This window comes from Crocuta crocuta, unplaced genomic scaffold, assembly GCF_008692635.1.
Source record: "Crocuta crocuta isolate KB4526 unplaced genomic scaffold, BGI_CrCroc_1.0 scaffold32, whole genome shotgun sequence".
NCBI classification, from domain to species: Eukaryota; Metazoa; Chordata; class Mammalia; order Carnivora; family Hyaenidae; genus Crocuta; species Crocuta crocuta.
The window spans coordinates 2508077-2529223 of record NW_027529424.1 but is presented as its reverse complement, the minus strand read 5'-3'; the positions used below and the strand labels follow the sequence as shown (position 1 = coordinate 2529223).

General features: G+C 44.2%; 1 protein-coding gene across 2 annotated transcripts; it reads right to left on the bottom strand.

Annotated features, from left to right (window-relative positions):
* Positions 1–2761: 2761 nt before the first annotated feature.
* On the bottom strand, positions 2762–20629 carry PHYH (phytanoyl-CoA 2-hydroxylase). 2 transcript variants are annotated; one of them, XM_077758488.1, is made up of 10 exons: positions 20254–20629; positions 18978–19036; positions 17233–17343; positions 16428–16596; positions 12173–12254; positions 11251–11432; positions 10919–11068; positions 8445–8579; positions 5365–5453; positions 2762–3621 (listed from the first exon to the last, which is right to left on the bottom strand). In XM_077758488.1, the coding sequence occupies exons 1-9, from the start codon at positions 20326–20328 to the stop codon at positions 5400–5402; spliced, it is 1017 nt and encodes a 338-aa protein (XP_077614614.1). In that variant the 5' UTR covers positions 20329–20629; the 3' UTR covers positions 2762–3621; positions 5365–5399. The 2 variants fall into 2 exon arrangements, with proteins under 2 accessions (XP_077614614.1, XP_077614615.1); XM_077758489.1 differs by lacking the exon at positions 2762–3621 and adding an exon at positions 4661–5111.
* Between the last annotated feature and the right edge of the window lie 518 nt (positions 20630–21147).

Genomic DNA, 21147 nt, shown 5'->3' with positions numbered 1-21147 from the left:
GCAACTTTACTGAATTTATTTATTAGTCCTAATAGTTTTTTGGTGGATTCTTTAGGGTTTTCTTTGTCTGGGTATCATGTCATTTGGAAATATTGGCAATTTACTTCTTTGATTCCAACTTAACTGCCTTTTATTTCTTTTTCTTGCCTGATTGCTATGGCTAGGACTTCTAGTATTATGCTGATTAAAGTGGCAAGAGTGAGCATTCTTATCTTGTTCCTGTTTTTAAAGCAAAAGCTTTCAGCTTTTTCATGATTGAGTTTGATGTCATATATGGCCTTTATGGTGTTGAGGTTTGTTCCCTTTATACCCACTTTGTTGAGAGTTTTTACCACAAATCGATGTTGAATTTTGTCAAATGATTTTTCTGCATCTATTGACATGACCATATGATTTTACTCTTTCATTTTGTTAATGTTATGTATCACATTTATTGATTTGCCAATATTAAACCATTCTTGTTAGACCCTGGGATAAATCCCACTTGATTGTGGCATATGTGCCTTCTAATGTATTGTTGAATTCGATTCACTAATATTTTGTTGAGGATTTTCAACTCTATGTTCATGAAGGATATTAGCTTGTAATTTCCTTTTTTTTTTTCTTTGCTGCTGCCTTTGTCTTTGTCTGGTTTTGGTATCAGGGTAATGCTATAAAATGTGTTTGGAAGATATCCCTCCTCTTCAACTTTTTTTTTAAGAGAGAGAGAGCGAGCACAAGTAGGGGAAATGGCCAGAGGGAGAGAGAATCTTCAGTGGCTGCATCCTCAACATGGAGCCCAACATGGGGCTCGATCCCATGACCCTGGGATCATGACCTGAGCTGAAATCCAGATTCAGGCTCTCAATTGACTGAGCATACCAGGCGCCCCTCCTCTTCAACTTGTTGGCAGACTTTGAGAAGGACAGGTATTACATCTTTTTTGAATATTTAGTAGAATTTGCCAGTGAAGCCATCTGGTCCTGGACTTTTGTTTGTTGAGAGACTTTTGTTTACTGCTTCAAACTCCTTACTAGTAATAGCTCTATTCAGCTTTTCAATTTCTTCATGATTCCATCTAGAAAGATTATATGTTTTCTAGGAACCTATGCATTCCTTCCAGGATGTCTGGCTTGTTGGTGTATAATTGGTTGTGGTGGTCTTTTATGATCCTTTGTCTTTCTGTGGTATTGGTTATAACTTTTACTTTTTCATGTCTGATTTTGCTTATTTTTTAAAAATGTTTTATTTCTTTCTGAGAGAGAGAGAGACAGCGTGTGAGGGGAGGGGCAGAGAGAGAGGGAGATACAGAATCTGAAGCAGGCTCCAGGCTCTGAGCTGTCAGCACAGAGCCTGATGCGGGGCTCCAACCCACAAACTGTGAGATCATGACCTAAGCCGAAGTCAGACGCTTAACTGACTGAGCCACCAGGTGCCCCTGATTTTGTTTATTTAAGCTTTCTCTCTTTTATTCTTGGTTAGTCTACCTAGACTTTTCAAAGGATCAGCTCTTAGTTTCATTGATATTTTCTATTGTCATTTTAATCTGTATTTCCTTTATTTCTGCTCTGATCTTTATTGTTTCGTTCCTTCTACTAATTTTGGGCTTTTTCTTCTTATAGTTCCTTTGAATGTAAAGTGATATTGCTTATTCGAGATATTTCTTGTTTTGAAGTAGGCCTATATTTCTGTGATCTTCCCTCGTAGAATCACTTTTGCTGCCTCTTACAAATTTTGGTATGTTGTATTTCTGTTTTCATTTGTCTCTAGGTATTTTTTCATTTTTCCTTTGATTTTTTGATGACCCATTGGTTGTTCAGTAGCGTGTTGTTTAATGTCCACATTTTTGTGGGTTTTCCTGTTTTCTTTTTGTAATTAACTTTTAGTTTCATACCATCGTGGGTTGGAAAAGAAACTTGATATGATTTTAATGTTCTTGAATTTAGACTTGTTTTGTGTCCTAACATGTGCTCTAACTTAGAGAATGTTCCATGTTCCCTGCTGCTTTGGGGTGGAATGTTTTGTATGTAAGTTAATCTGGCCTAATGTGTCAGTTATGGCCATTGTTGCCTTATTGATCTTTTTCTCTGGATGATGTGTCCAGTACTCACCTACCTGTGTGAAGGTGCCTGAGAATTACCCTGAGTTAGCTACCAGGGAGGGAGAGCAGGGGGGTATGCTGCTCTGGAAATAGTGAACATGGACTGAGCCAGCCTGAATAACCCAGGCCCCAACCTGCCAATGGGACCAGCCTTTCCTTAGGAGACTTCTGGAGTCTGGCCACTTTCCTGGGGTGCTTCCAGTGAGCCTGATGAGGTACCCACTGCTCAGGAACTTCACAAAGTGTCAAGAAGTGCCACATTCCTGTCTGCACAATGCCTAATTAATCATGCCCTTGCTACGTATTTCAAACATCACCCCTGCACAAACCTTTGTCCCCACCTTCTTTCTCTCCTACCTTCCAGGACACATATCAGCACCCCTCAGTGGGTTTAGGACTTGATATCACCTTCTATTTCTATTAAAATCCCGGAGGCTGAGAATTACAACATGAGGGTCAGGCATGCAATGAATGAGAAGGAAAAGTAAGCTTAATCTCTCAAGACATTCAAGCCATGTATGGCTATTTGAAATCTTTTCTACAGTCTTTATTGAAGGAATGTGTAGGACTAAGAAGAGACCAGCATTTAGTAGGCCAGTCACAGAAAGCCTCTAAAGATAAGAAAAATCCTCAATCTCATTATTATCAAATAAATGCAAATTCTAATCATCTTTTAGATATTGCTCTTTTATTAGGTCATGAAAAATTAAAAGGATTTAGACCATCGAATGCTGGCAGAGTGCAAAGAAATAGGCACAGTGAGAGCCTCTCTGAAATGGGATGACCCTTTAGAGCTGCCTTAAGTTGGGCTAAGTCTCAGCCTTCATACCGCCAACACTGTACCAGGCAATGGACATAAGGAAGGGACATGACCTCGGCCGAGGCAGTTCTGCGGCCAAGGCCCATCCTGGGGGCTGAGAGGGCTGACAGCTGAAGGACATCTGCAGACAGCACTTCCAACATTGGGATACATATTTTTTATTCCCAAAAGGGATCTGAGCTGTGCAGCAGTGCCCTGGGTAGTATATCTACTGTGTAACCCCTACTATCACCCTAGAAGACAGTCATAATTGTGGCTACTTTTCTTTTTAATTTTTTTTTAAAATTTATTTCTGAGAGAGAGAGACAGCATGAGCAGGGGAGGGTCAGAGAAAGAGGGAGACAGAATCTGAAGCAGGCTCCAGGCTCTGAGCTAGCTGTCAGCGCAGAGCCCGACGTGGGGCTCGAATTCACAAATTGTGAGATCATGACCTGAGCCAAAGTCGGACGCTTAACCGACTGAGCCACCCAGGTGTCCCTAATTGTGGCTACTTTAGCGATGAGGAGAGACAGGCTCAGGGAGGTTAACTTGCTAGGAAGTGGGAGAGCCAGAATCCCAAAGCCCTACCTCTACCTGTGAATCGCCCCCTCCTCCAAAGCACCCGAGAGGACCGTCTGTCTTCAGGGAGGGGGGACACCAGAATTACTGCTTCCGTGTTTCATTTGCAAGGTGTTCCTCCTTCGAGTCAACCCAAAATCTTCCCTGCTGTATCAGCATCGTCCTGCTTAAGCAATAAACACAGAAAACAGCTTTTCAACTTACCATCACCCCCTTCTTAACACCAGCTCATTTTTTTTTTCACATCTCTAATCCTCTAGCTTAAATTTAACTGTCTTCAAAATGGGCTCTTGACTGAGTCCTTGTGAAGTCATAGTTAACATTCAGTTATCCTTAGAAGTATGCGCTCAGAGGGGCGCCTGGATGGCTCAGTCAGTTAAGCATCCGACTTCGGCTCAGGTCATGATCTCAGTGGTTCGTGAGCCCCACGTTGGGCTCTGTGCTGACAGCATAGAGCCTGCTTGGGATTCTCTCTCTCTCCCTCTCTCTCTCTCTCTGCCCCTCCCCTACTCATGTTCTTTCTCTGTCTCGAAATAAATAAACTTTTAAAAATGCATAAGAGGGGCGCCTGGGTGGCTCAGTCAGTTAAGTGTCCGACTTCGGCTCAGGTCATGATCTCACGGTTTGTGGGTTCGAGCCCCGCGTCGGGCGCTGTGCGGACAGCCAGCTCAGAGCCTGGAGCCTGTTTCTGATTCTGTATCTCCCTCTCTCTCTGACCCTCCCCTGCTCACGCTGTCTCTCTCTAATATAAATAAAAAAACCTTTTTAAAAAAAAAAATAAATTAAAAAAATGCATAAGAAAATAACAAATTGTGTTGTCTGGTTTTTCTACTGAAGTTTATTCTTTCAGATTTATTTTAAATGTGAAATGAGTTTGAAAAGTGTTTTGTGGAACAGTGCTCCATACGTGCTATTTACACGGATATTTCTTATGTACATTTTATGTCCAAGTATTCTGTGATCCAGTTTCCTTAAACCCTGTCAGCGATAGTTTTGCCTTCTCCATTTTCCAGCTGGACCTGAGTTTACACCACGTGTCTTCACAAAACAACTGACAAAAACAGTGGAACTAGGTTTAAGAAAATTTGTGTTTAAATTTGTGTGTTTCAGCTGCCTTACTCAAAAAAATACATAGCAGATGAAGTTACCTCTGTCTTCATTCTTTAGGAATAGAGAAAAGAACTTAGAAAGATCCAGCCTAGTTTTGTTTTTGTTTTTGTTTTTAAAGTTTATTTTGAGGGAGACAGAGAGAGTGCACGCCGAAGGGGCAGAGAGGGAGGGAGAGCGAGTCACAAGCAGGCTTTATACCATCAGCAAGGAGGCTGATGTAGGGTTTGACTCATGACCTGGGCCAACACCAAGAGTCCGATGCTCAAGAGACTTGAGCCCCCCAGGCATCCCCAGCCTAGTTTTTGTTTTAAGGAGGCTTGTTGGGTTGGAGAAGTCATGGAAGGAATCTGGTGTCCAGGCACGAGCGTCCACCCTTATTTTCACTCCACGCTGCCCTTCATTAAATGTGCCTGTGTTAGACATTGTTTTCAATTTGCTAAGTCTCTCATGACATGAAATTGGTGGCAGTGGGTTTTCCAGAAGAGGTATGCAAAACCAGCATACCCTGAGCTTCAAAGCATTTCATTCTGATTGATCAAAGAGCTAAATAAATGAAAGAAACTGATTTAATACATTTAAACTAGACATCAATCACCTTTATTAGTTGCAACCCTAAGTTAGTTTTCCTTAAAACAGTAGTATGTCATTGTTACTATTCATTCATCCATCAAAGCAACACCACTGTGTGCAGAATTAATCATATGCCCCAAAGTAGCTGATGTGTGCATTGTGATTTTGTTAACAAATGATGGAAAAGATTACAACAGTTTATTAGTAAAACATTCTCCTTAGGCACCTTGATTAATTGTGCTTTTCTCTCAAAGGGCTATTTCAAAGGTTGGTCCTCTCTCCTTTCACGAGCCGTGCTCTGAATCTAAATATATCCTGTAAATAAAGCCAAACCCAATCAGTTAATGGAACCCTGAGAATCTGTTTGTTCAGCACAAGACAAAGTAGATTTCTAGCATGTACAAATGGTGTCATAGAAAAAAAACCTCGACAGGGGCAAATGGGTGGCTCAGTCGGTTAAGCGTCCTACTTCAGCTCAGGTCATGATCTCACAGTTCGTGGGTTCAGGCCCCGCGTCAGACTCTGTCCTGACAGCTAGCTCGGAGCCTGGAGCCTATTTTGGATTCTGTGTCTCCCTCTTTTTCTGACCCTCCCCTGTTCATGCTGCCCCGCTGTCTCAGAAAGAAAACATTAAAAATTAAAAAAAAGAAAGAAAGAGAAAAAACCTCGACAGTAGTCTTATCAGTTAGTAAATAAACACATTCTAAGACTCCAAATAATTTACTTGCCAACATCTAAAACAGTGTTGAAGAAACTGAGAGAACAGAGTCCCCAAACGGTTAGCCTGTGTTATTTCGTGCTCCTCTTGTCTATAGGGATCGTGGACTGGCTGAGCATGGTGTTTGGTCACAATGCCCAACACGCCCCATTGTGCTGCCCCGTTTAGAGTGATCTGCTTCTAAGTGAAAATAATGTCATGAGTTACAGGTTTATTTGTTTTATTCATTGTTCTTAATAAAACAATTCCATCTTTCTTATTGCTTATTTTTGAGCAAACTGCAAGGTATGATGGGAAGAATGATTGTGGAATTTCACCTGACTCCAAAATCCAGCTCTGTTTTCAGGTCAGTTAGGCCGACCTCTTGGACTTTTAAGTTTCTCATTAACAGTATAGAGCCAAGGGCACCTGGGTGGCTCAGTTGGTTGAGCATCCGACTTCGGCTCAGGTCATGATCTGGTGGTTCATGAGTTTGAGCCCCGTGTTGGGCTCTGTGCCAACAGCTCAGAGCCTGGAGCTGGCTTCAGATCTGTGTCTCCCAATCTCTCTGCCCCTCCCCTGCTTGCGCCCTGTCTCTCTCTCTCAAAAATAAACATTTATTAAACATTTTTTAAAATGAGCACGAAGGGACGCCTGGGTGGCTTAGTCGGTTAAGCGTCCGACTTTCACTTAGGTCATGATCTCGCGGTTCGTGGGTTCGAGCCCCGCGTCGGGCTCTGTGCTGACTGCCGGCTCAGAGCCTGGAGCCTGTTTCAATCTGTGACTCCCTCTCTCTCTGACCCTCCCCTGCTCACGCTGTCTCTCTCTCTCTCCTAGAAATAAATAAAACATTAAAAAAAAAAAATTAAAAAAAAATGAGCATGGAGTCAGGGGTGCCTGGATGGCTCAGTTGGTTGAGCATCTGACTTTGGCTTAGGTCATGATCTCATGGTTTGTGGGTTCAGACCCCACATCAGACTCATTGCTGTCAGCCTGGAGCCTGCTAGGATCCTCTGTCCCCTTCTCTTTGCCCCTTCCTGCTTGCTTGCTCTATCTCTCAAAAATAAATATATAAATAGGGCGCAGTCGGTTAACCCTCCAGTTCTTGATTTCGGCCCTGGTCATGACCTCACAGTTTCATGAGTCCCAGCCCCACATGGGCTGTGGGCTCACAGTGCGGAGCCTGCTTCAGAATCTCCCCCTCTCTCTGCACCTCCCTCGCTTGCAGTCTCTCTCTCTTTCTCTCTCTCAAAATAAGTAATCTTTTTAAAAAAATTATTAAAAATTATTTTTAAAAGGTTTTAAATAAAAAACATTTTTTAACTGCTACTTGCTAATGTTTAAAAAATAAAATAAAGCTCCGAGTGAAGCACAGAAGCCTCACTGGACAAAATATGATGCCTTTTAAAGCTTTTTAAGCACTGGACAGAGGGGAGAAGGACAAGACTTTCTGCGGTCTCCAAACGTGAAATTAGTGCCTTGTCAAGGGCCAAGGGAGAAGTAAGATTCTTAAACTGAGGAGTTTCAGAAGATGGGACTCCCAGAGCCACGGCTGGTCACTTAGCGTTGGTGTCCAGTGCCCTTCACAGGCCTGGAAGGCCCAGAGTCATCATCACACTCAGGCTGTTTGGGGCCATGTCACCCCCATGGGAGATGCATGCATTTACAATTAATGCACATTTAAAAATAGGATCAGCCTCTTGGTTCAGAGGCTAAAATGTACTTTGTCTAGAAAGCAAACATGTTTATTTTTTTTAATGTTTATTTATTTTTGAGAGAGAGACAGAGACAGAGCACAAGCTGGGGAGGGCAGAGAGATAGAGAGACACAGAATTAGAAACAGGCTCCAGGCTCTGAGCTGTCAGCACAGAGCCCGACATGAGGCTCAAACCCACAAACTGTAAGATCATGACCTGAGCTGAAGTCAAATGCTTAATTGACTGAGCCACCCAGGTGCCCCAAACATGTTTATTTGTTTGCCTTCACTATAATTTGTCCAGTGATGATCATCAGCATTGAATGTCCACTAGTTAAAAACGAGTAATTTACAAGTGATGTGTACTCATTCAGAGAGCATATGAAATGTGGTCTCATACCCCCTATCGATAAGCATCAATGATTTTTGATGTCTGTTCCACCCAAGCTGTGCCTCTCATGACACTCCAGATGCTAACTGACCCAAACAGAAACCTGCTTGAGAACTGCTTTCTGGGAGTCCAATAAGACTTCAATAATGTAAATCCAGTAAGAATTACATTAAGTGTAGATACTCCCTCCAAACCTTTCACTTTTCCTTACGTGCATTCAGAAGGTCACCTTTGTCCGTCACTTCCTCTCCTCCACTTCTGTTTTATGTTGCCTTTCCTGCCTGTCAGTTCTGGAACAGGACAGCCTGCCTACCAAAGGACATAAAGAAGCACGCAGTGCTCGGTTCCCCCCCAATGGGAAGCAAAAACAAACTGAAATTCCACTGTCCTTGTTAGCAGATCTCAGCAAGGCACTCTAAACAAAGCACTACTTCCAAAGGAAATCAGGTATGAGAATTATTAAGCATCTGAAGAAAAGGGAAAAATAAAAAAGATCTTACCTGTCATCTCATACAAACGTACCTGCAGGCTGGTGTCTTCTGGAATTTCGAATTGTTTCTGCATTATGCCTTTGAGATCCTTCTCAAAGCCTTCTTGACTGGTGCCTTTCACATCAATGTAGTGGCAGTCGGCACTGGCGAAATGGCAGGAAATTGTCTGTGCCAAGTGAGATGATTAATATTGGGGAAGAAAAAACATTCCACGAACACCAGCAACTAAAGAAGGAGACTTCTGGGGCGCCTGGGTGGCTTAGTCGGTTAAGCGTCCGACTTTCGCTTGGGTCATGATCTCACGGTTCGTGGGTTCGAGCCCCGCGTCGGGCTCTGTGCCGACTGCCAGCTCAGAGCCTGGAGCCTGTTTCAGTCTGTGACTCCCTCTCTCTCTGACCCTCCCCTGCTCACGCTGTCTCTCTCTCTCTCTCTCCTAGAAATAAATAAAACATTAAAAAAAAACTTAAAAAAAAAAAAGAAGACTTCTGAAGGGAAGTCTGATTTCTAGATTGAAAGCTATATCCTGTATTAATCTCTTCAGTGTTCAGTAGTTTTTTCCCCAAGTATAGTTAAAGGCTGATTGAGAAATTACAAGAGGTTTTTATGTTTTATCTTTATTTATTAATTTTTAAAAACTTTTTAAAAGTTTATTTCGAGAGGGAGAGAGAGAAAATGAGCTGGGGTGGGGCAGAGAGGGGGGCGGTCAGAGGATCTGAAGGGGGCTCTATGCTGACAGCAGAGAGCCCGAAGTGGGGCTCCGCCTCACAAACCATGCATGAGATGGTGCCCTGAGCTGAAGTTGGCTTAACCAACTGAACCACCCAGGGTCTCCTACAAGAGGTTGTAGCTACCTGTGATAATTGTTCTCAAAATGGGCAGGGAACACAATGACATGCTAAGGGGACTTTAATGTATTAGCATGTGATTTTTCTAAAGAGCAGATGTCCTCAGGTCCTCAAAAGGAATGTGTTCCAAAGTTACTTGGTCTCACAAGTTACTCAGCTGAGTCTGTGATGGGTTTTTATTTTAATGGCTACAGATCATGAAAGAAAAATACCTTGCAAAGGGAAATAATACACACACCCTCCCCTTTCAGATCAAAAGGACATGTGAAATCCAATAGCATTCACATATGGTACCCATCTTGTTTCCTTCTGAAGGTAAGATGAAGGTTACTTGGTTCTCCCCATTCTTGAAAAAGTTATAAACAGGAGCACCTGGGTGGCTCAGCTGGTTAAGCATGCAACTCCTGATCTTGGCTCAGGTCATGAACTCAGAGTTCATGGGATCAAGCCCCATGTCAGGCTCTGCACTGACAGCGAGGAGCCTGCTTCAGATTCTGTGTCTCCCTCTCTCTCTGCTCCTTCCCTGCTTGCACTCTGTGTATGTGTCTCCTTGTCAAAAATAAACATTAAAAATTTTTTAAAATAAAAACAAAAATAATAAATAAAATAATAATAAAATAAAGATTTTCTTTTTCTAAGTAATTTCTATTCTCTACACCCAACATGAGGCTCTAACTCACAACCCCAAAAACAAGAGTTACATGCTCCATTGACTGAGCCAGCCAGCTGCCCCTGATCTAGTCTCTATTTAAAATTTTGGCATTGTCTTCACCATGGATATTTTTGCAGTAACTTTGATTTTTTTAAATACTACATTAAATATCATTTAACTTGATTGTTGAGGGGTTTTTTTTCTTAGAACCTTCCCCTCATCCTTAAATTTTGCCCCAGAGGAGAGTGTCTTCTTGCCTCACACCCTCATCTTGGCCCTGGCACAAATATGAATGAATAGAAGATGACCATGACCTCAGGGAGACAATAGGGGTTGGTGTGACAAACTGAAAGACCTCACTCAGCCCCAAAGAAGCCCCCAATATTTAGTATCGAGACCTATGTTATCATGGGGGAAATGTGAATCCACTGTACTGTCAGATCTGCTGAATTTTCAAGAAGCAAGAAATCTGGGAATATGAGAAATGTTGCTCAGATTTTAATGTAAGCAATGGAATCATTAGGTTTAACACATTCTGGGGCTAAGGAATGAAAAATATGGCTGCCTGCTAAATTTGACTTTTGGGAAGTCAGTTCAGAAACTTGGTTTAGAATCGGACATATTTTTCCCAATAACAATGCTATTATAACTTTTCCTCTTATATAGTTATTATGAACTGTATACATTCCAAATTTTATTATTTTAGTACGTCAGCCATTATTTTTGCCTCCAAAAGTACAGGCTACGGGGCTACTAAGTAAGCTCTTTCCCTGAAGCAATACTGTGAATGTTCGTAATTCAGTACCAGAGGGATTGGAATCCTAAAGTCACTTGGCTTCTTACTGATATGAGCAAAAAGGCATGAGGTAGCAAATAGATTTCATGGTAAATAAACCAGACAAAAGGCCAGTTTAGGTAAAGGTCACAAATCTCATAAATTTTAACATATCTTGACATTTTTGTTTCTAATCTATTCATCTTGGAAAGTACAGGCATGTTGTTGCATACCTTCCGGTATCCTTGAGTTTTATTCAGACCAGATCCATGTATGAGCAAAGGATGAAAGAAAACAGTGTCTCCCTTCTCCATCACAAGGTGAACTCGGGGGCTGTTTTCATCATAGTCCTGGATCCCATAGTACATTATGTTAACCCCCCCCTGGAATGCAGAAGAGAACCCAAGTCAGTATTTGTAGACTAACTGATCCTAATTCCAAATCTTAAAACAATGTTTTGCTAAGAAAGGATATTCTGTCTCATCGTTAAAGCTCTTTATGTATACCGATAGGAAATCAAAACAATAAATTTTCCAATGAAGATGTATTCTCTAGGCAGACATACCTCCCACTGGGGATAAACGTGTGGCCTCAGGCAGCCTTTGTGTGTGCCTGGGAGCACAGACAGGCAGCCATTGTCCTGGGTCACCGGCTCCATGGCCGTCCACGCAGCAACAATCTTATTACTAGGTCTGAAGGGGAAATAGTGTAGATCTTGGTGCAAAGGATGACGGCTTGTCTTTTTGCCTGCAACGGAACCTACTGTTAAAAGATACTTGCATCTCAGAATTATTCTTCTTTGCCTGAACAAAACCAAACAAGAATCTGGAAGGGCCAATTGATTACTGCTGGTATAGCAGAATTTCTCAGCATGGCCATCTGCATTAGACTCTGGGGATAGCGTAAAAAGTGCAGACTCCGGGGTTCTAGCTTCCAAATCAGTTTCTCTCAGAGTGAGATCTTAGAAGCTACATTTTAGGGACGGCTGGGTGGCTCAGGTAGTTGAGCATCTGACTCTTGATCTTGGCTCAGATCATGATCCCAGGGCCATGGGATGCCAGGGTCAAGCAGGTGTGGAATCTGCTTGAGACTCTCTCTCTCCCCTACTCTGCCTCTCTCCCCCACGTGCTCTTTTTCTTTCTAAAATTAAAAAAAAAAATTTTTAATGTTTACTTATTTTTGAGAGAAAGAGAGAGAGGGAAGGGGAGGGGCAGAGAAAGAGAGACAGAAGATCCAAAGCAGGTGATGTGCTGACAGCAGAGAGCCTGTTGCAGGGCTCAAACTCACGAACCATGAGATCGTGACCTAGGCCGATGTCAGATGTTTAACTGACTGAGCCACCCAGGCACCCCCAGATGTAAGCTATCTTAAGACTTAAATAAAAATACATATATATTCACTTATCAAAGTTTAGCAGTTATATGCACAGCTATAGTTAGAATGCTTGAAACTTTTTTCTTTCTTCTCAACAGATAAGAGCCCCTTACCAGAATCTGGAGGTTTATTTATCAGCATTGTATGCATGGCCATAATATTGGGTCCAGTGAAACACTCCACATATTTCAGAATCTAAGAGAAAAGGGGGAACAAAGTCCCATGAGATACCAAATGCACAGGTGGGTGACACAAAGTCTAATGATCTAGAGAAGAACCAAGATGCCAACAGTGCAAACAATTATTTGGGATTTCACAACACTGCAAACAAAACATGAGCAACTGGAAATCTGCAACCGTCTGAATTAAACAGGCTTTTTTTGAGCCAGTTGGAAACTTAACCACTTTTTCTGCAAGAAAGATGGGAGTTTCTCTGAGATGTCAGCTGGGAGGAAGGACAGGAGTCCCCGTCTTTCAACTGAAGCGTCCGTAGTTGCCCGATGACGAGGCAGCTCCCTCTTCCCGTCACGGAGACTATTCACAGGAAGGGACCATACGGGGCGCCTGGCTGGCTCAGGCTGTAGCCCGTGCAACTCTTGATCTCAAGGTCATGAGTTCAAGCCCCACGTTGGGCCGAGAGTCTACTTTAAAGAAAAAAAAAAGGGGGACCATGAGAGGTCCCAACACATATGCAGCCGCAGGCACAGCCCAGAGGAAGGAAGGGAAGGACAGGAACTGGGGACCCTTCACAATCAGAGCACCGCCTACTCCACCGCTCCTTACTGAGGGCTAGGAACCAGACAGAGTGACAAGAAATGGGGGCATAGCGGGGAACGAGATGAGCAGGTCCCTGCCCTTGTCCTTGTCTGTATTCTGGTGGGAGGAGGTGAACAAATAATGACACGGGCACATGAGCCCATGACGCAGTTTATGAGAACACGTGACACGACGGCGGGATTAGGCCTGGGGTCGCGGCCTCCTGCATCTAACCCATGTGGGGAGGGGCACACAGCACAAGAGGCCCTGTGTGCCTCCGAGCTGCCAGGGACTTTATGCTTCCCCCATCAGACCTCACAACAACCCCGAAAAGTAGTGCCCCCATGAATGAATCATCCTTTAAAGTGAACGCCCCACACGTTTAAGCCTGGGGCTCAGAAACTGGCCTAGGTGGCCGTGCAAATGAAAAAGATGGTCTTCACTCTCCAATTTGTCCAGACTCCAAAAACTGAAGCATTCTCTAGCACTTTCTCACTATTTGATCTTCTGTATAACGGATACTGGCAGTCTGAGCATGAAATGCTCAAATCCTAGGAGTCAGGCCCCATATTTGTTTTATAAAGCATGTCACTCTTTGGTATTCCCTGAAATTTTTTTTTTTTAGTATTTATTTTTGAAGGAGAAGAAGACAGGGTGTGAGCCGGGGAAGGGCAGAGAGAGAGGGAGACAGAATCCGAAGCAGGCTCCAGGCTCTGAGCTGTCAGCACAGAGGCCTATGGGGGGCTCTAACTCATGAGCTGTGAGATCATGACCTGAGCTGAAGTCAGACGCCCAACCGACTACGCCATGCAGGTGCCCCTTTGGTATTCCCTTAGACCTGTATTTTCTTTTTTAAGTCATCTCCCAGCGTGGGGCTCAAACTCATGACCCCAGTTTCAAGAGTCACACGCTCTACTGACTAAGCCAGCCAGGTACCCCAGACCAGTATTTTCTAAACCTCAGACTCAAGAGCCATGTCACCATTTCTGTCATAGTTTATAGAACTGTTCAATATAGTTAGCCAGTAATTTTCTAAATTAACTCATGTCTTATCCTGATTAATAATATTCTTTTCTTATTGTTTATTTATTTTTGAGAGAGAGAGTGCACAAGTGAAGGAAGGGAGAGAGAGAGAGAACCCCAAGTAGGCCCAACGAAGGGCTTGATCCCACATACGTGAAACCATGACCTGAGCCAAAATCCAGAGTTGGACACTCAGCTGACTGAACCACCCAGGTGCCCCTTGATTTATCGTATTCTTGGGGCACCTGGGTGGCTCAGTTGGTTAAGCATCTGACTTTGGCTTAGCGTTTGACTTCTCTGCTGTCAGTGCAGAGCCCTTTGGATCCTCTGTCCCCCTCTCTCTCTGCCCCTCCCCTGCTTGTGCTCTCTCTCTCAAAAATAAAACAAAAATTTTTTTAATTTAATAATATTCTTGAAGTTGTAGGTTTGATGTGCTCATTATTTTCTCCAATGCACACCTAACTACTAAAATCATGCCTACCTCCCAAAACTCACTGCATGAAGCAGCAGGTGCCTGCTTCACACTTTAGAGAGGTGGAAACCTGGAAGTCCTGGTCGTGCTCAAACTACCACAAGTTGCCACTAATTTCAAGTTTTTCCTCCTTGATCCCAGCTCACAACTTCTCTTTCCAGAGCAGGACTTGACATTGAGAAGAATGGATGGTTCAGAGGGGCCACGCCCCATCTAGTCTCCAACCCAAAGGGCCTGGACATTGTAGGTGGCTTACCTGTACAGTCTTTTCTCATGAGGCAAATTTTCTTTTTTTTAAAGATTTTTTAAAAAATTTAATGTGTGTTTATTTTGAGAGAGAGAGTGTGTGTGTGAGCAAGGGAAGGGCAGAGAAAGAATCTCAACCAGGTTCTGCGCTGTCAGCACTGAGCTCAAAGTGGGGCTCAAACCTGCAAACCATGAGATCATGAGCTGAAATCTGAGTCAGACCCTTTACCAACTGAGCCAGCCAGGCATCCCCATGAGGCAAATTTTCTAACACCACTTGGGCTTATAATCTCTAACAAGTATTATACAAAGTGTCCTTTGAGGGGCGCCTGGGTGGCTTAGTCGGTTAACCGTCCGACTTTCGCTTAGGTCATGATCTCGCAGTTCGTGGGTTCAAGCCCCGCGTCGGGCTCTGTGCTGACTGCCGGCTCAGAGCCTGGAGCCTGCTTCAGATTCTGTGTCTCCCTCTCTCTCTGCCCCTCCCCTGCTCGCGCTGTCTCTCTCTCTCCTAGAAATAAATAAAACATTAAAAAAAAAATTAAAAAAAAGTGTCTTTTGAAAGCATTCTAAATAAATGATTCATAAGCTATGGTACCTTTATGTAACAGGATTCCAGGCAGTAGTTTAAAAGTATGATATAGCTCATGGCACCTTCCTGGTTCAGTCTGTAGATCTCTTGGGTGGTGAGCGTTAGCCCCACGTTGGGGGTAGAGATTACTTAAATAATTACAACTTTAAAAATAAACAAAGCAAAGCATGATATAGATTAGTAGATAAGTGATATAGAAAGATGTCTAAGATCTACTAGAAGTGGAAAAAGACACGGAGACAACCAGAACGTTCCCATGTTATAAAAGGGAAGATGTGCAGACGCACTTCATACCCATGAAAGAATTCCTGATGAATATAGCAAAAAGCTCAGCAGTAAGCGGGGTCAGGGAGTGGGAGCCTTTGTTTTTCATTTTGTGCCTGTCTGTACTACGTGCTATCTTCATCAATATTAGTTAAAGAGTAATAATTTTTTGGTTTTTCTTTATTTTTGAGAGCATGCAAGTGGGGAGGGGCAGAAAGAGGAGGCCAGAAGATCCGAGGCGGGCTCTGCACTGACAGCAGCGAGCCCAATGCAGGCCTTGAACTCACGAGCCGTGAGATCATGACCTGAGCCAAAGTCAGACGTTCAACCGACTGAGCCACCCAGGTGCCCTGAGTAATAATTAAAAAAAAAAAAGTTTAAATCTAAACATAAACTTAAACCTTTATGGACCAGATTCACAGAACAAAAAGCACAAAATCAATGGATGTATAGTGAATAGCCTCCGGGCTGTCACTCCGGCTGATAGGCCCATATTGAGATGGGGAGAGGGTGTCTCTAACACAGAGGTCCTGCCCTTCTCGACCAGTGATAATTACCAGACTCCAGAGCAGGCACTGCTGACTTTGGGGGCTGGGTAGATCATTATTTTGGGGGCAAGGAGACTATTTTATAGGATCCCTGGCCTCTGCCCATCAGAAGCCAGGAGCACACCCCCCCCAACCTGGCTGCAGGTACTGCCAAATGTCTGCCCATTCCAGGGGCGCCTGGGTGGCTCAGTCGGTTAAGCGTCCGACTTCGGCTCAGGTGATGATCTCAGGGCCCATGGGTTCGAGCCCCGCGTCAGGATCTGTGATGATGGCTCAGAGCCTGGAGCCTGCTTCGGATTCTGTCTCCTTGTTCCCTCTCTCTCTCTCTCTCTCTCTCTCTCTAAATAAATAAATAAATAAATAATAAAAAACACATCATATAAAAAAATTTAAAAAGCAGCAACTCCGGAGGCAAGCATGCAGGTGGGCTGTTAACTGAAAGAAAAAGAAAATGCAGGAAGGTCTCGAACCTCAGGGAGCGTGCAGTATCTGAAGAGCTCCTCATCCCCTTGGAAATCCTGGACCTTTGTAATCAAGTTTTCACTCCAAGTAAACTTTGATTTTTCAGTGGTTACATCTTTCATTATCATCATCCCTTCGACTTTCAGTTCCCCTTTGCAGATTCTTTCAAACTGGTTCCTGGAAGATTAAATTGGCAGAAGACATCATCACTGCAGGCTCCAAGCACCTGCCTGGCCCATTCTGTGGGAAGCTTCTCAAAGATGGAGGGGGTGGTTTCTGTGCGCCAGGTTGACCTCCAGTCCAGGGTGAGTAGTTCTGAGGACGGGTGGAGGCGGAGAAAAAGGCCAACTCAAAAGCCCTTGCCTCCCACTGTGAGACCAGAATCCAGTGCTGGAACTCAAATATATCTTAGCCTAACAGAACAGTGGGGAAAAATCTGATTTGGCAACATCTAGGTAATAATGGCAAACACTTCTCTCACACTTCCCATGGGCCAGGCCCCTTTTGAAGTACTCTCTGTGTATTTTGCCTTATTCAGTCCTCACAACACCACTAGGGCAGAAATACTATTACCATACCCATTTTACAGATGTGAAAACAGAGGCATGGAAAGTAAGTTGGCCCAGGACATACGACAGTAAGTAGTAGGGCCAAGATTAAAGCCAACCAGTCTGGCTCCAGAGTTCATGGTCCTAACCACTTCCTTGAGAACCAATCACCGAGAATGATCTGAACATGCACACGCTAATCTTATTCAGGTTCTCCTTGTATACATATAACATCTTTCTGTAAAAGAACAAAGAGTTACTGTACCTAAAGCGTGTAATATCAGCATCAGATACCAAATTTTTAATGACGAGAAACCCGTTTTCTTCATAAAATTTTCTCTGTTCTAGGCTTAGAACATCATTATCCTGAGTATACCTTAGGGAGAAAAAAAAATCTCAAATAAGTCCAACTTAAAATCCCAACCCAACAATATGTGTCAAGAACCTGAGAGATGTTCATACTTTTCCAACTGGCATTTCTATTTTTTATTTACTCTAAGAAAATAATCTAAACAGTTTTTAAAACATGTCTTTGGGCTTTTTTTTAAGGATTTTTTTTCTTTTTCTTTTTTTTTTTTTTTTAGTCATGTCTATACCTGTTGTGGGGCTCAAACTCATGACCCGGAGATCAAGAGTCATATCCTCTTCCAACTGAGCCAGCCAGGTGCCTCTAATCTGAGTATTTTTTAAAAAGGTTTAAATCCAAAGCATGAAATACTGTACCAAAAAATAGGAGAAAAATTAATTAATTATATCCACTTAATGAGATATGATTCAGGCATTAAAAATGAAGAGGGGGACGCCTGGCTGGCTCAGTCAGTGAAACGTCCAGCTTCGGTCCAGGTCATGATCTCACGGTTCGTGAGTTTGAGCCCCACACAGGGCTCTATCCTGGCAGCTCAGAGCCTGGAGCCTGCTTCAGATTCTGTCTCTGTATCTCATTCTGCTCCTCCCCTGCTCGCACACTGTCTCTCTCTCTCTCTCTCTCTCTCTCTCTCTCAAATATAAATAAACATTAAAAGTTCTTTTAAAAAATGAAGAGCATATAATAGGGATGCTTATTACAATAAAATATGGTTAGACTTGTGTAAAACCAAATTTTTTACTACCTGTAAAAAATGCAAAGAAATACAAAAAAAAAAAGTGATTGCCTCTACATAATGGATTTGTGGATGGTTTTTTCTTAATTCCTTTTGTTTCTGTGATTTAAAAAAAATTTTTTTAAATGTTTTATTTATTTCTAGGAGAGAGAGAGACAGCGTGAGCAGGGGAGGGTCAGAGAGAGAGGGAGTCACAGACCGAAACAGGCTCCAGGCTCTGAGCTGGCAGTCAGCACAGAGCCCGACGCGGGGCTCGAACCCACGAACCGCGAGATCATGACCCAAGCGAAAGTTGGACACTTAACCGACTAAGCCACCCAGGCGCCCCTGTGATTTAAAAATTTTTGTTCTGTAATGAATATGTATGGTTTTTCAGATGGGAAACAGGTTCAATAGATTTTATATTTTATATTGTCTAGATCATACATTCTCAGAGAAAGTCAAAGTGACAAAATCCAAATAAGTGTACAGCATATGCACAAACCCAAATCACCCAGTCCATTTTTGTAGATCAGAATTGTGGCTCTCTGAGGATCTTCTATGGAGATCAATGTCTTCCCCTACTAAGGTAATTTAAGATAAACCAAAGACACTAGCTAATAGAGCAATATGACCAGACTACAAGCTAACCTATATGAAGTATACCATGCCTGAATTTGAAGGGAAAAAATCAGATTATACATTTCTGATATATTTTTTCTCTTTTCCAAATTTTAAAGTATATATAAAAATTAAAGTCCAGGTCTTCACAATTTTCCACAGTTCTAATTAGAACAGGTCCTAGCAACAGAGGATTTGTATAATGAATTTTCACCAGGCAACATGATATATTGTATTTTATATCTTAGTTAGCACTAGAAAAAGCTTTATATACATTTTATGGTTAAAAATGAGAATTAGCTCTACTTACTGGAATTGTGGAGGATGGAAACTGGTTGAAGAAACAGCCCCTGAGGTGAAGTGAGCTATCTAGTATGTGAATTAAGGCAAATAAAATTAAATTTTTTTACCTTTATTTTTGAAAGAGAGCAGGGGAGAGGCAGAGAGAGAGAGAAAGAGAGAGACCATCCCAAGCAGGCTCTGCACTTCCAGCTCAGAGCCTAATGTGGGGCCCCAACTCATAAACCATGAGATCATGACCTGAGCTAAAATCAAGAGCCCAGCACTTAACCGACTGAGCCACCCAGGGGCCGCCATGTCTATTTAAATGGAAGAGAATAAAATGAAACCTGCATTAGCCATATTTCAAGCGCCCAACGGGGCACATGTGTCTAGCAGCTACTAACTATACTGGACAGTGCTGGTATACACGATCATTCCCACCAACACGGAAAGTTGTATTGGACAGGGCGGCCCACTGGGGGGCCTAACCACGTCCGGTAAGGAAAAATCCCAGGCAGTGTTTTTTCCACACGCTTCCAAAAGTTACCCCCTGCATGAGGACACTGAATCTGAGCAGGAGAAACAATTCTCTAAAGCAGTTGGAGGGGGCGCCTGGGTGGCTCAGTCGGTTGAGCCTCCAACTTCCGCTCAGGTCATGATCCTGCAGTTCACAAGCTCGAGCCCTGTGTTAGGCCCTGTGCAGACAGCTCGGAGCCAGGAGCCTGCCTGGGATTCTGTGTCTTCCTCTCTCTCTGCCCCTTCTCCACTTGTGCATGCATAAACATTAAAAAATTTAAAATTATAAAGCAGTTGGATTTGCGTGTCACAGAGTGACATCGTCCTGGAACCAGCCCCGGCNGAGGGAGGCGCGGAGGCCCCACCTGCGGAGGCCGGGTGTCCGGCCAGAGGGCCCTGCCGCCTGCCGCCCTCCCGCGCGCCGGGCTTGACTGCTGGCCCCTCTGCGCTCTCCCGTGTGCGGGGCCACCCGGCTTCGCGTTTCCCGGGCTCCGGGCGGCCGGGTCACGAGCGGCCAAGTGCAGAAAATGCCGAAGCAACTGAGAGCAGGCCCCTCAGTAAGGACCTCCAGCCTCCCTTCCCGCACAGCAGGGAAACGCGAGGCCCCGGGAGGCCCCGGAATGGCGGAGCGGCCCCCAGCAGCCACCGAGGCCGGCGCGGCCAGGCTCCAGCCGAGCGGAGGCCCCCTCGGCCCCGGCGCCCGGAAGGGCTGTGACCGTGACGGGGACGCGGGCGCGGAGGAAGGGGAAGAGCCCTGGAGACCGCAGCCCTTGCAGCCCAAAGGATACTGCGGCCCTGGCGGAGGGTCTCCCGAGGTGTCCCAGCAGGGTGCGCAGGCGGGCGGCCGCGCGGCTCTGCTCCATGGCTCCGGCGAGCGGACGAGGGAGCCCGGCCTCGGCCCCGACTCCGACTCCCGGCTGCTGCGACTCCCGGGAAGCGCCGCCCCTCCCGCCCCGCCTGCGCGGCGAAACCCCTACCTCCCAGGCCCACTCGCTCGGCGACCGCACGGTGCGGACTTGCTGCCCACACGCCCCGCTCCTAAGCGATCACAAAGGTCATCCCTGCCGCACAGAACAGGAAAGCGAGTTTTGAAGGCCTCAGTGAGGGGGTTAAGGTCGTCCAATGACAAAGGAGCCAGAACATGATCCAGAACATACCCACATTCCCAAGTGCATAGTTTCTGGTCTTCTTTCATGTGACCGTGACTTTCACTATGCTGCTGAAGGAGTAATTCACGTGTTCGGCCCTGGAAGTACGTTATTCGAAAGGGGCGTTTAATATGTTGGGAATCCAGTCTGAAATATTAGAAACATATAAATTTTTTTAAAAGGTACATGAAATAAATGACTCTGTGTAACGTCTGATCCGCCAGGTCTAGTATTATTTTAAATTTCCTAAAGAACTAAAAATTCTTGGAGCGCGCGGTTGGCTAGGTCGGTTAAGTGTCTGACTTTGGCTCATGTCATGATCTCACGGTTCGTGGGTTCGAGTTCCGAGTTGGGCTCTGAGCCCAGAGCCTGCTTCACATTCTGTGTCTCCCTCTCTCTCTGACACTCTCCTGCTCCCGCTGTCTCTCTCTCTCTCAGAAATTTTTTAAAAAACACACATAAAAAAAGAACTAGAAATTATTGTCCTTTCTTCCCTCCTTCCTTCCGTTCTTTTTTCTTTTCTTTCCTTTTCTG

What these genes read in the sequence shown, in the direction of transcription:
- PHYH (XM_077758488.1), bottom strand. Translation starts at nt 20,328, where the DNA reads ATGGAGCAGAGCCGCGCGGCCGCCCGCCTGCGCACCCTGCTGGGACAC. An exon ending in GACCCTCCGCCAGGGCCGCA is followed by an intron (nt 19,037 to 20,253) that starts GTATCCTTTGGG and finishes TTCACATACTAG; the next exon opens with ATAGCTCACTTCACCTCAGG. An exon ending in GATACTGCACGCTCCCTGAG is followed by an intron (nt 12,255 to 16,427) that starts GTTCGAGACCTT and finishes CTTTTCTCTTAG; the next exon opens with ATTCTGAAATATGTGGAGTG.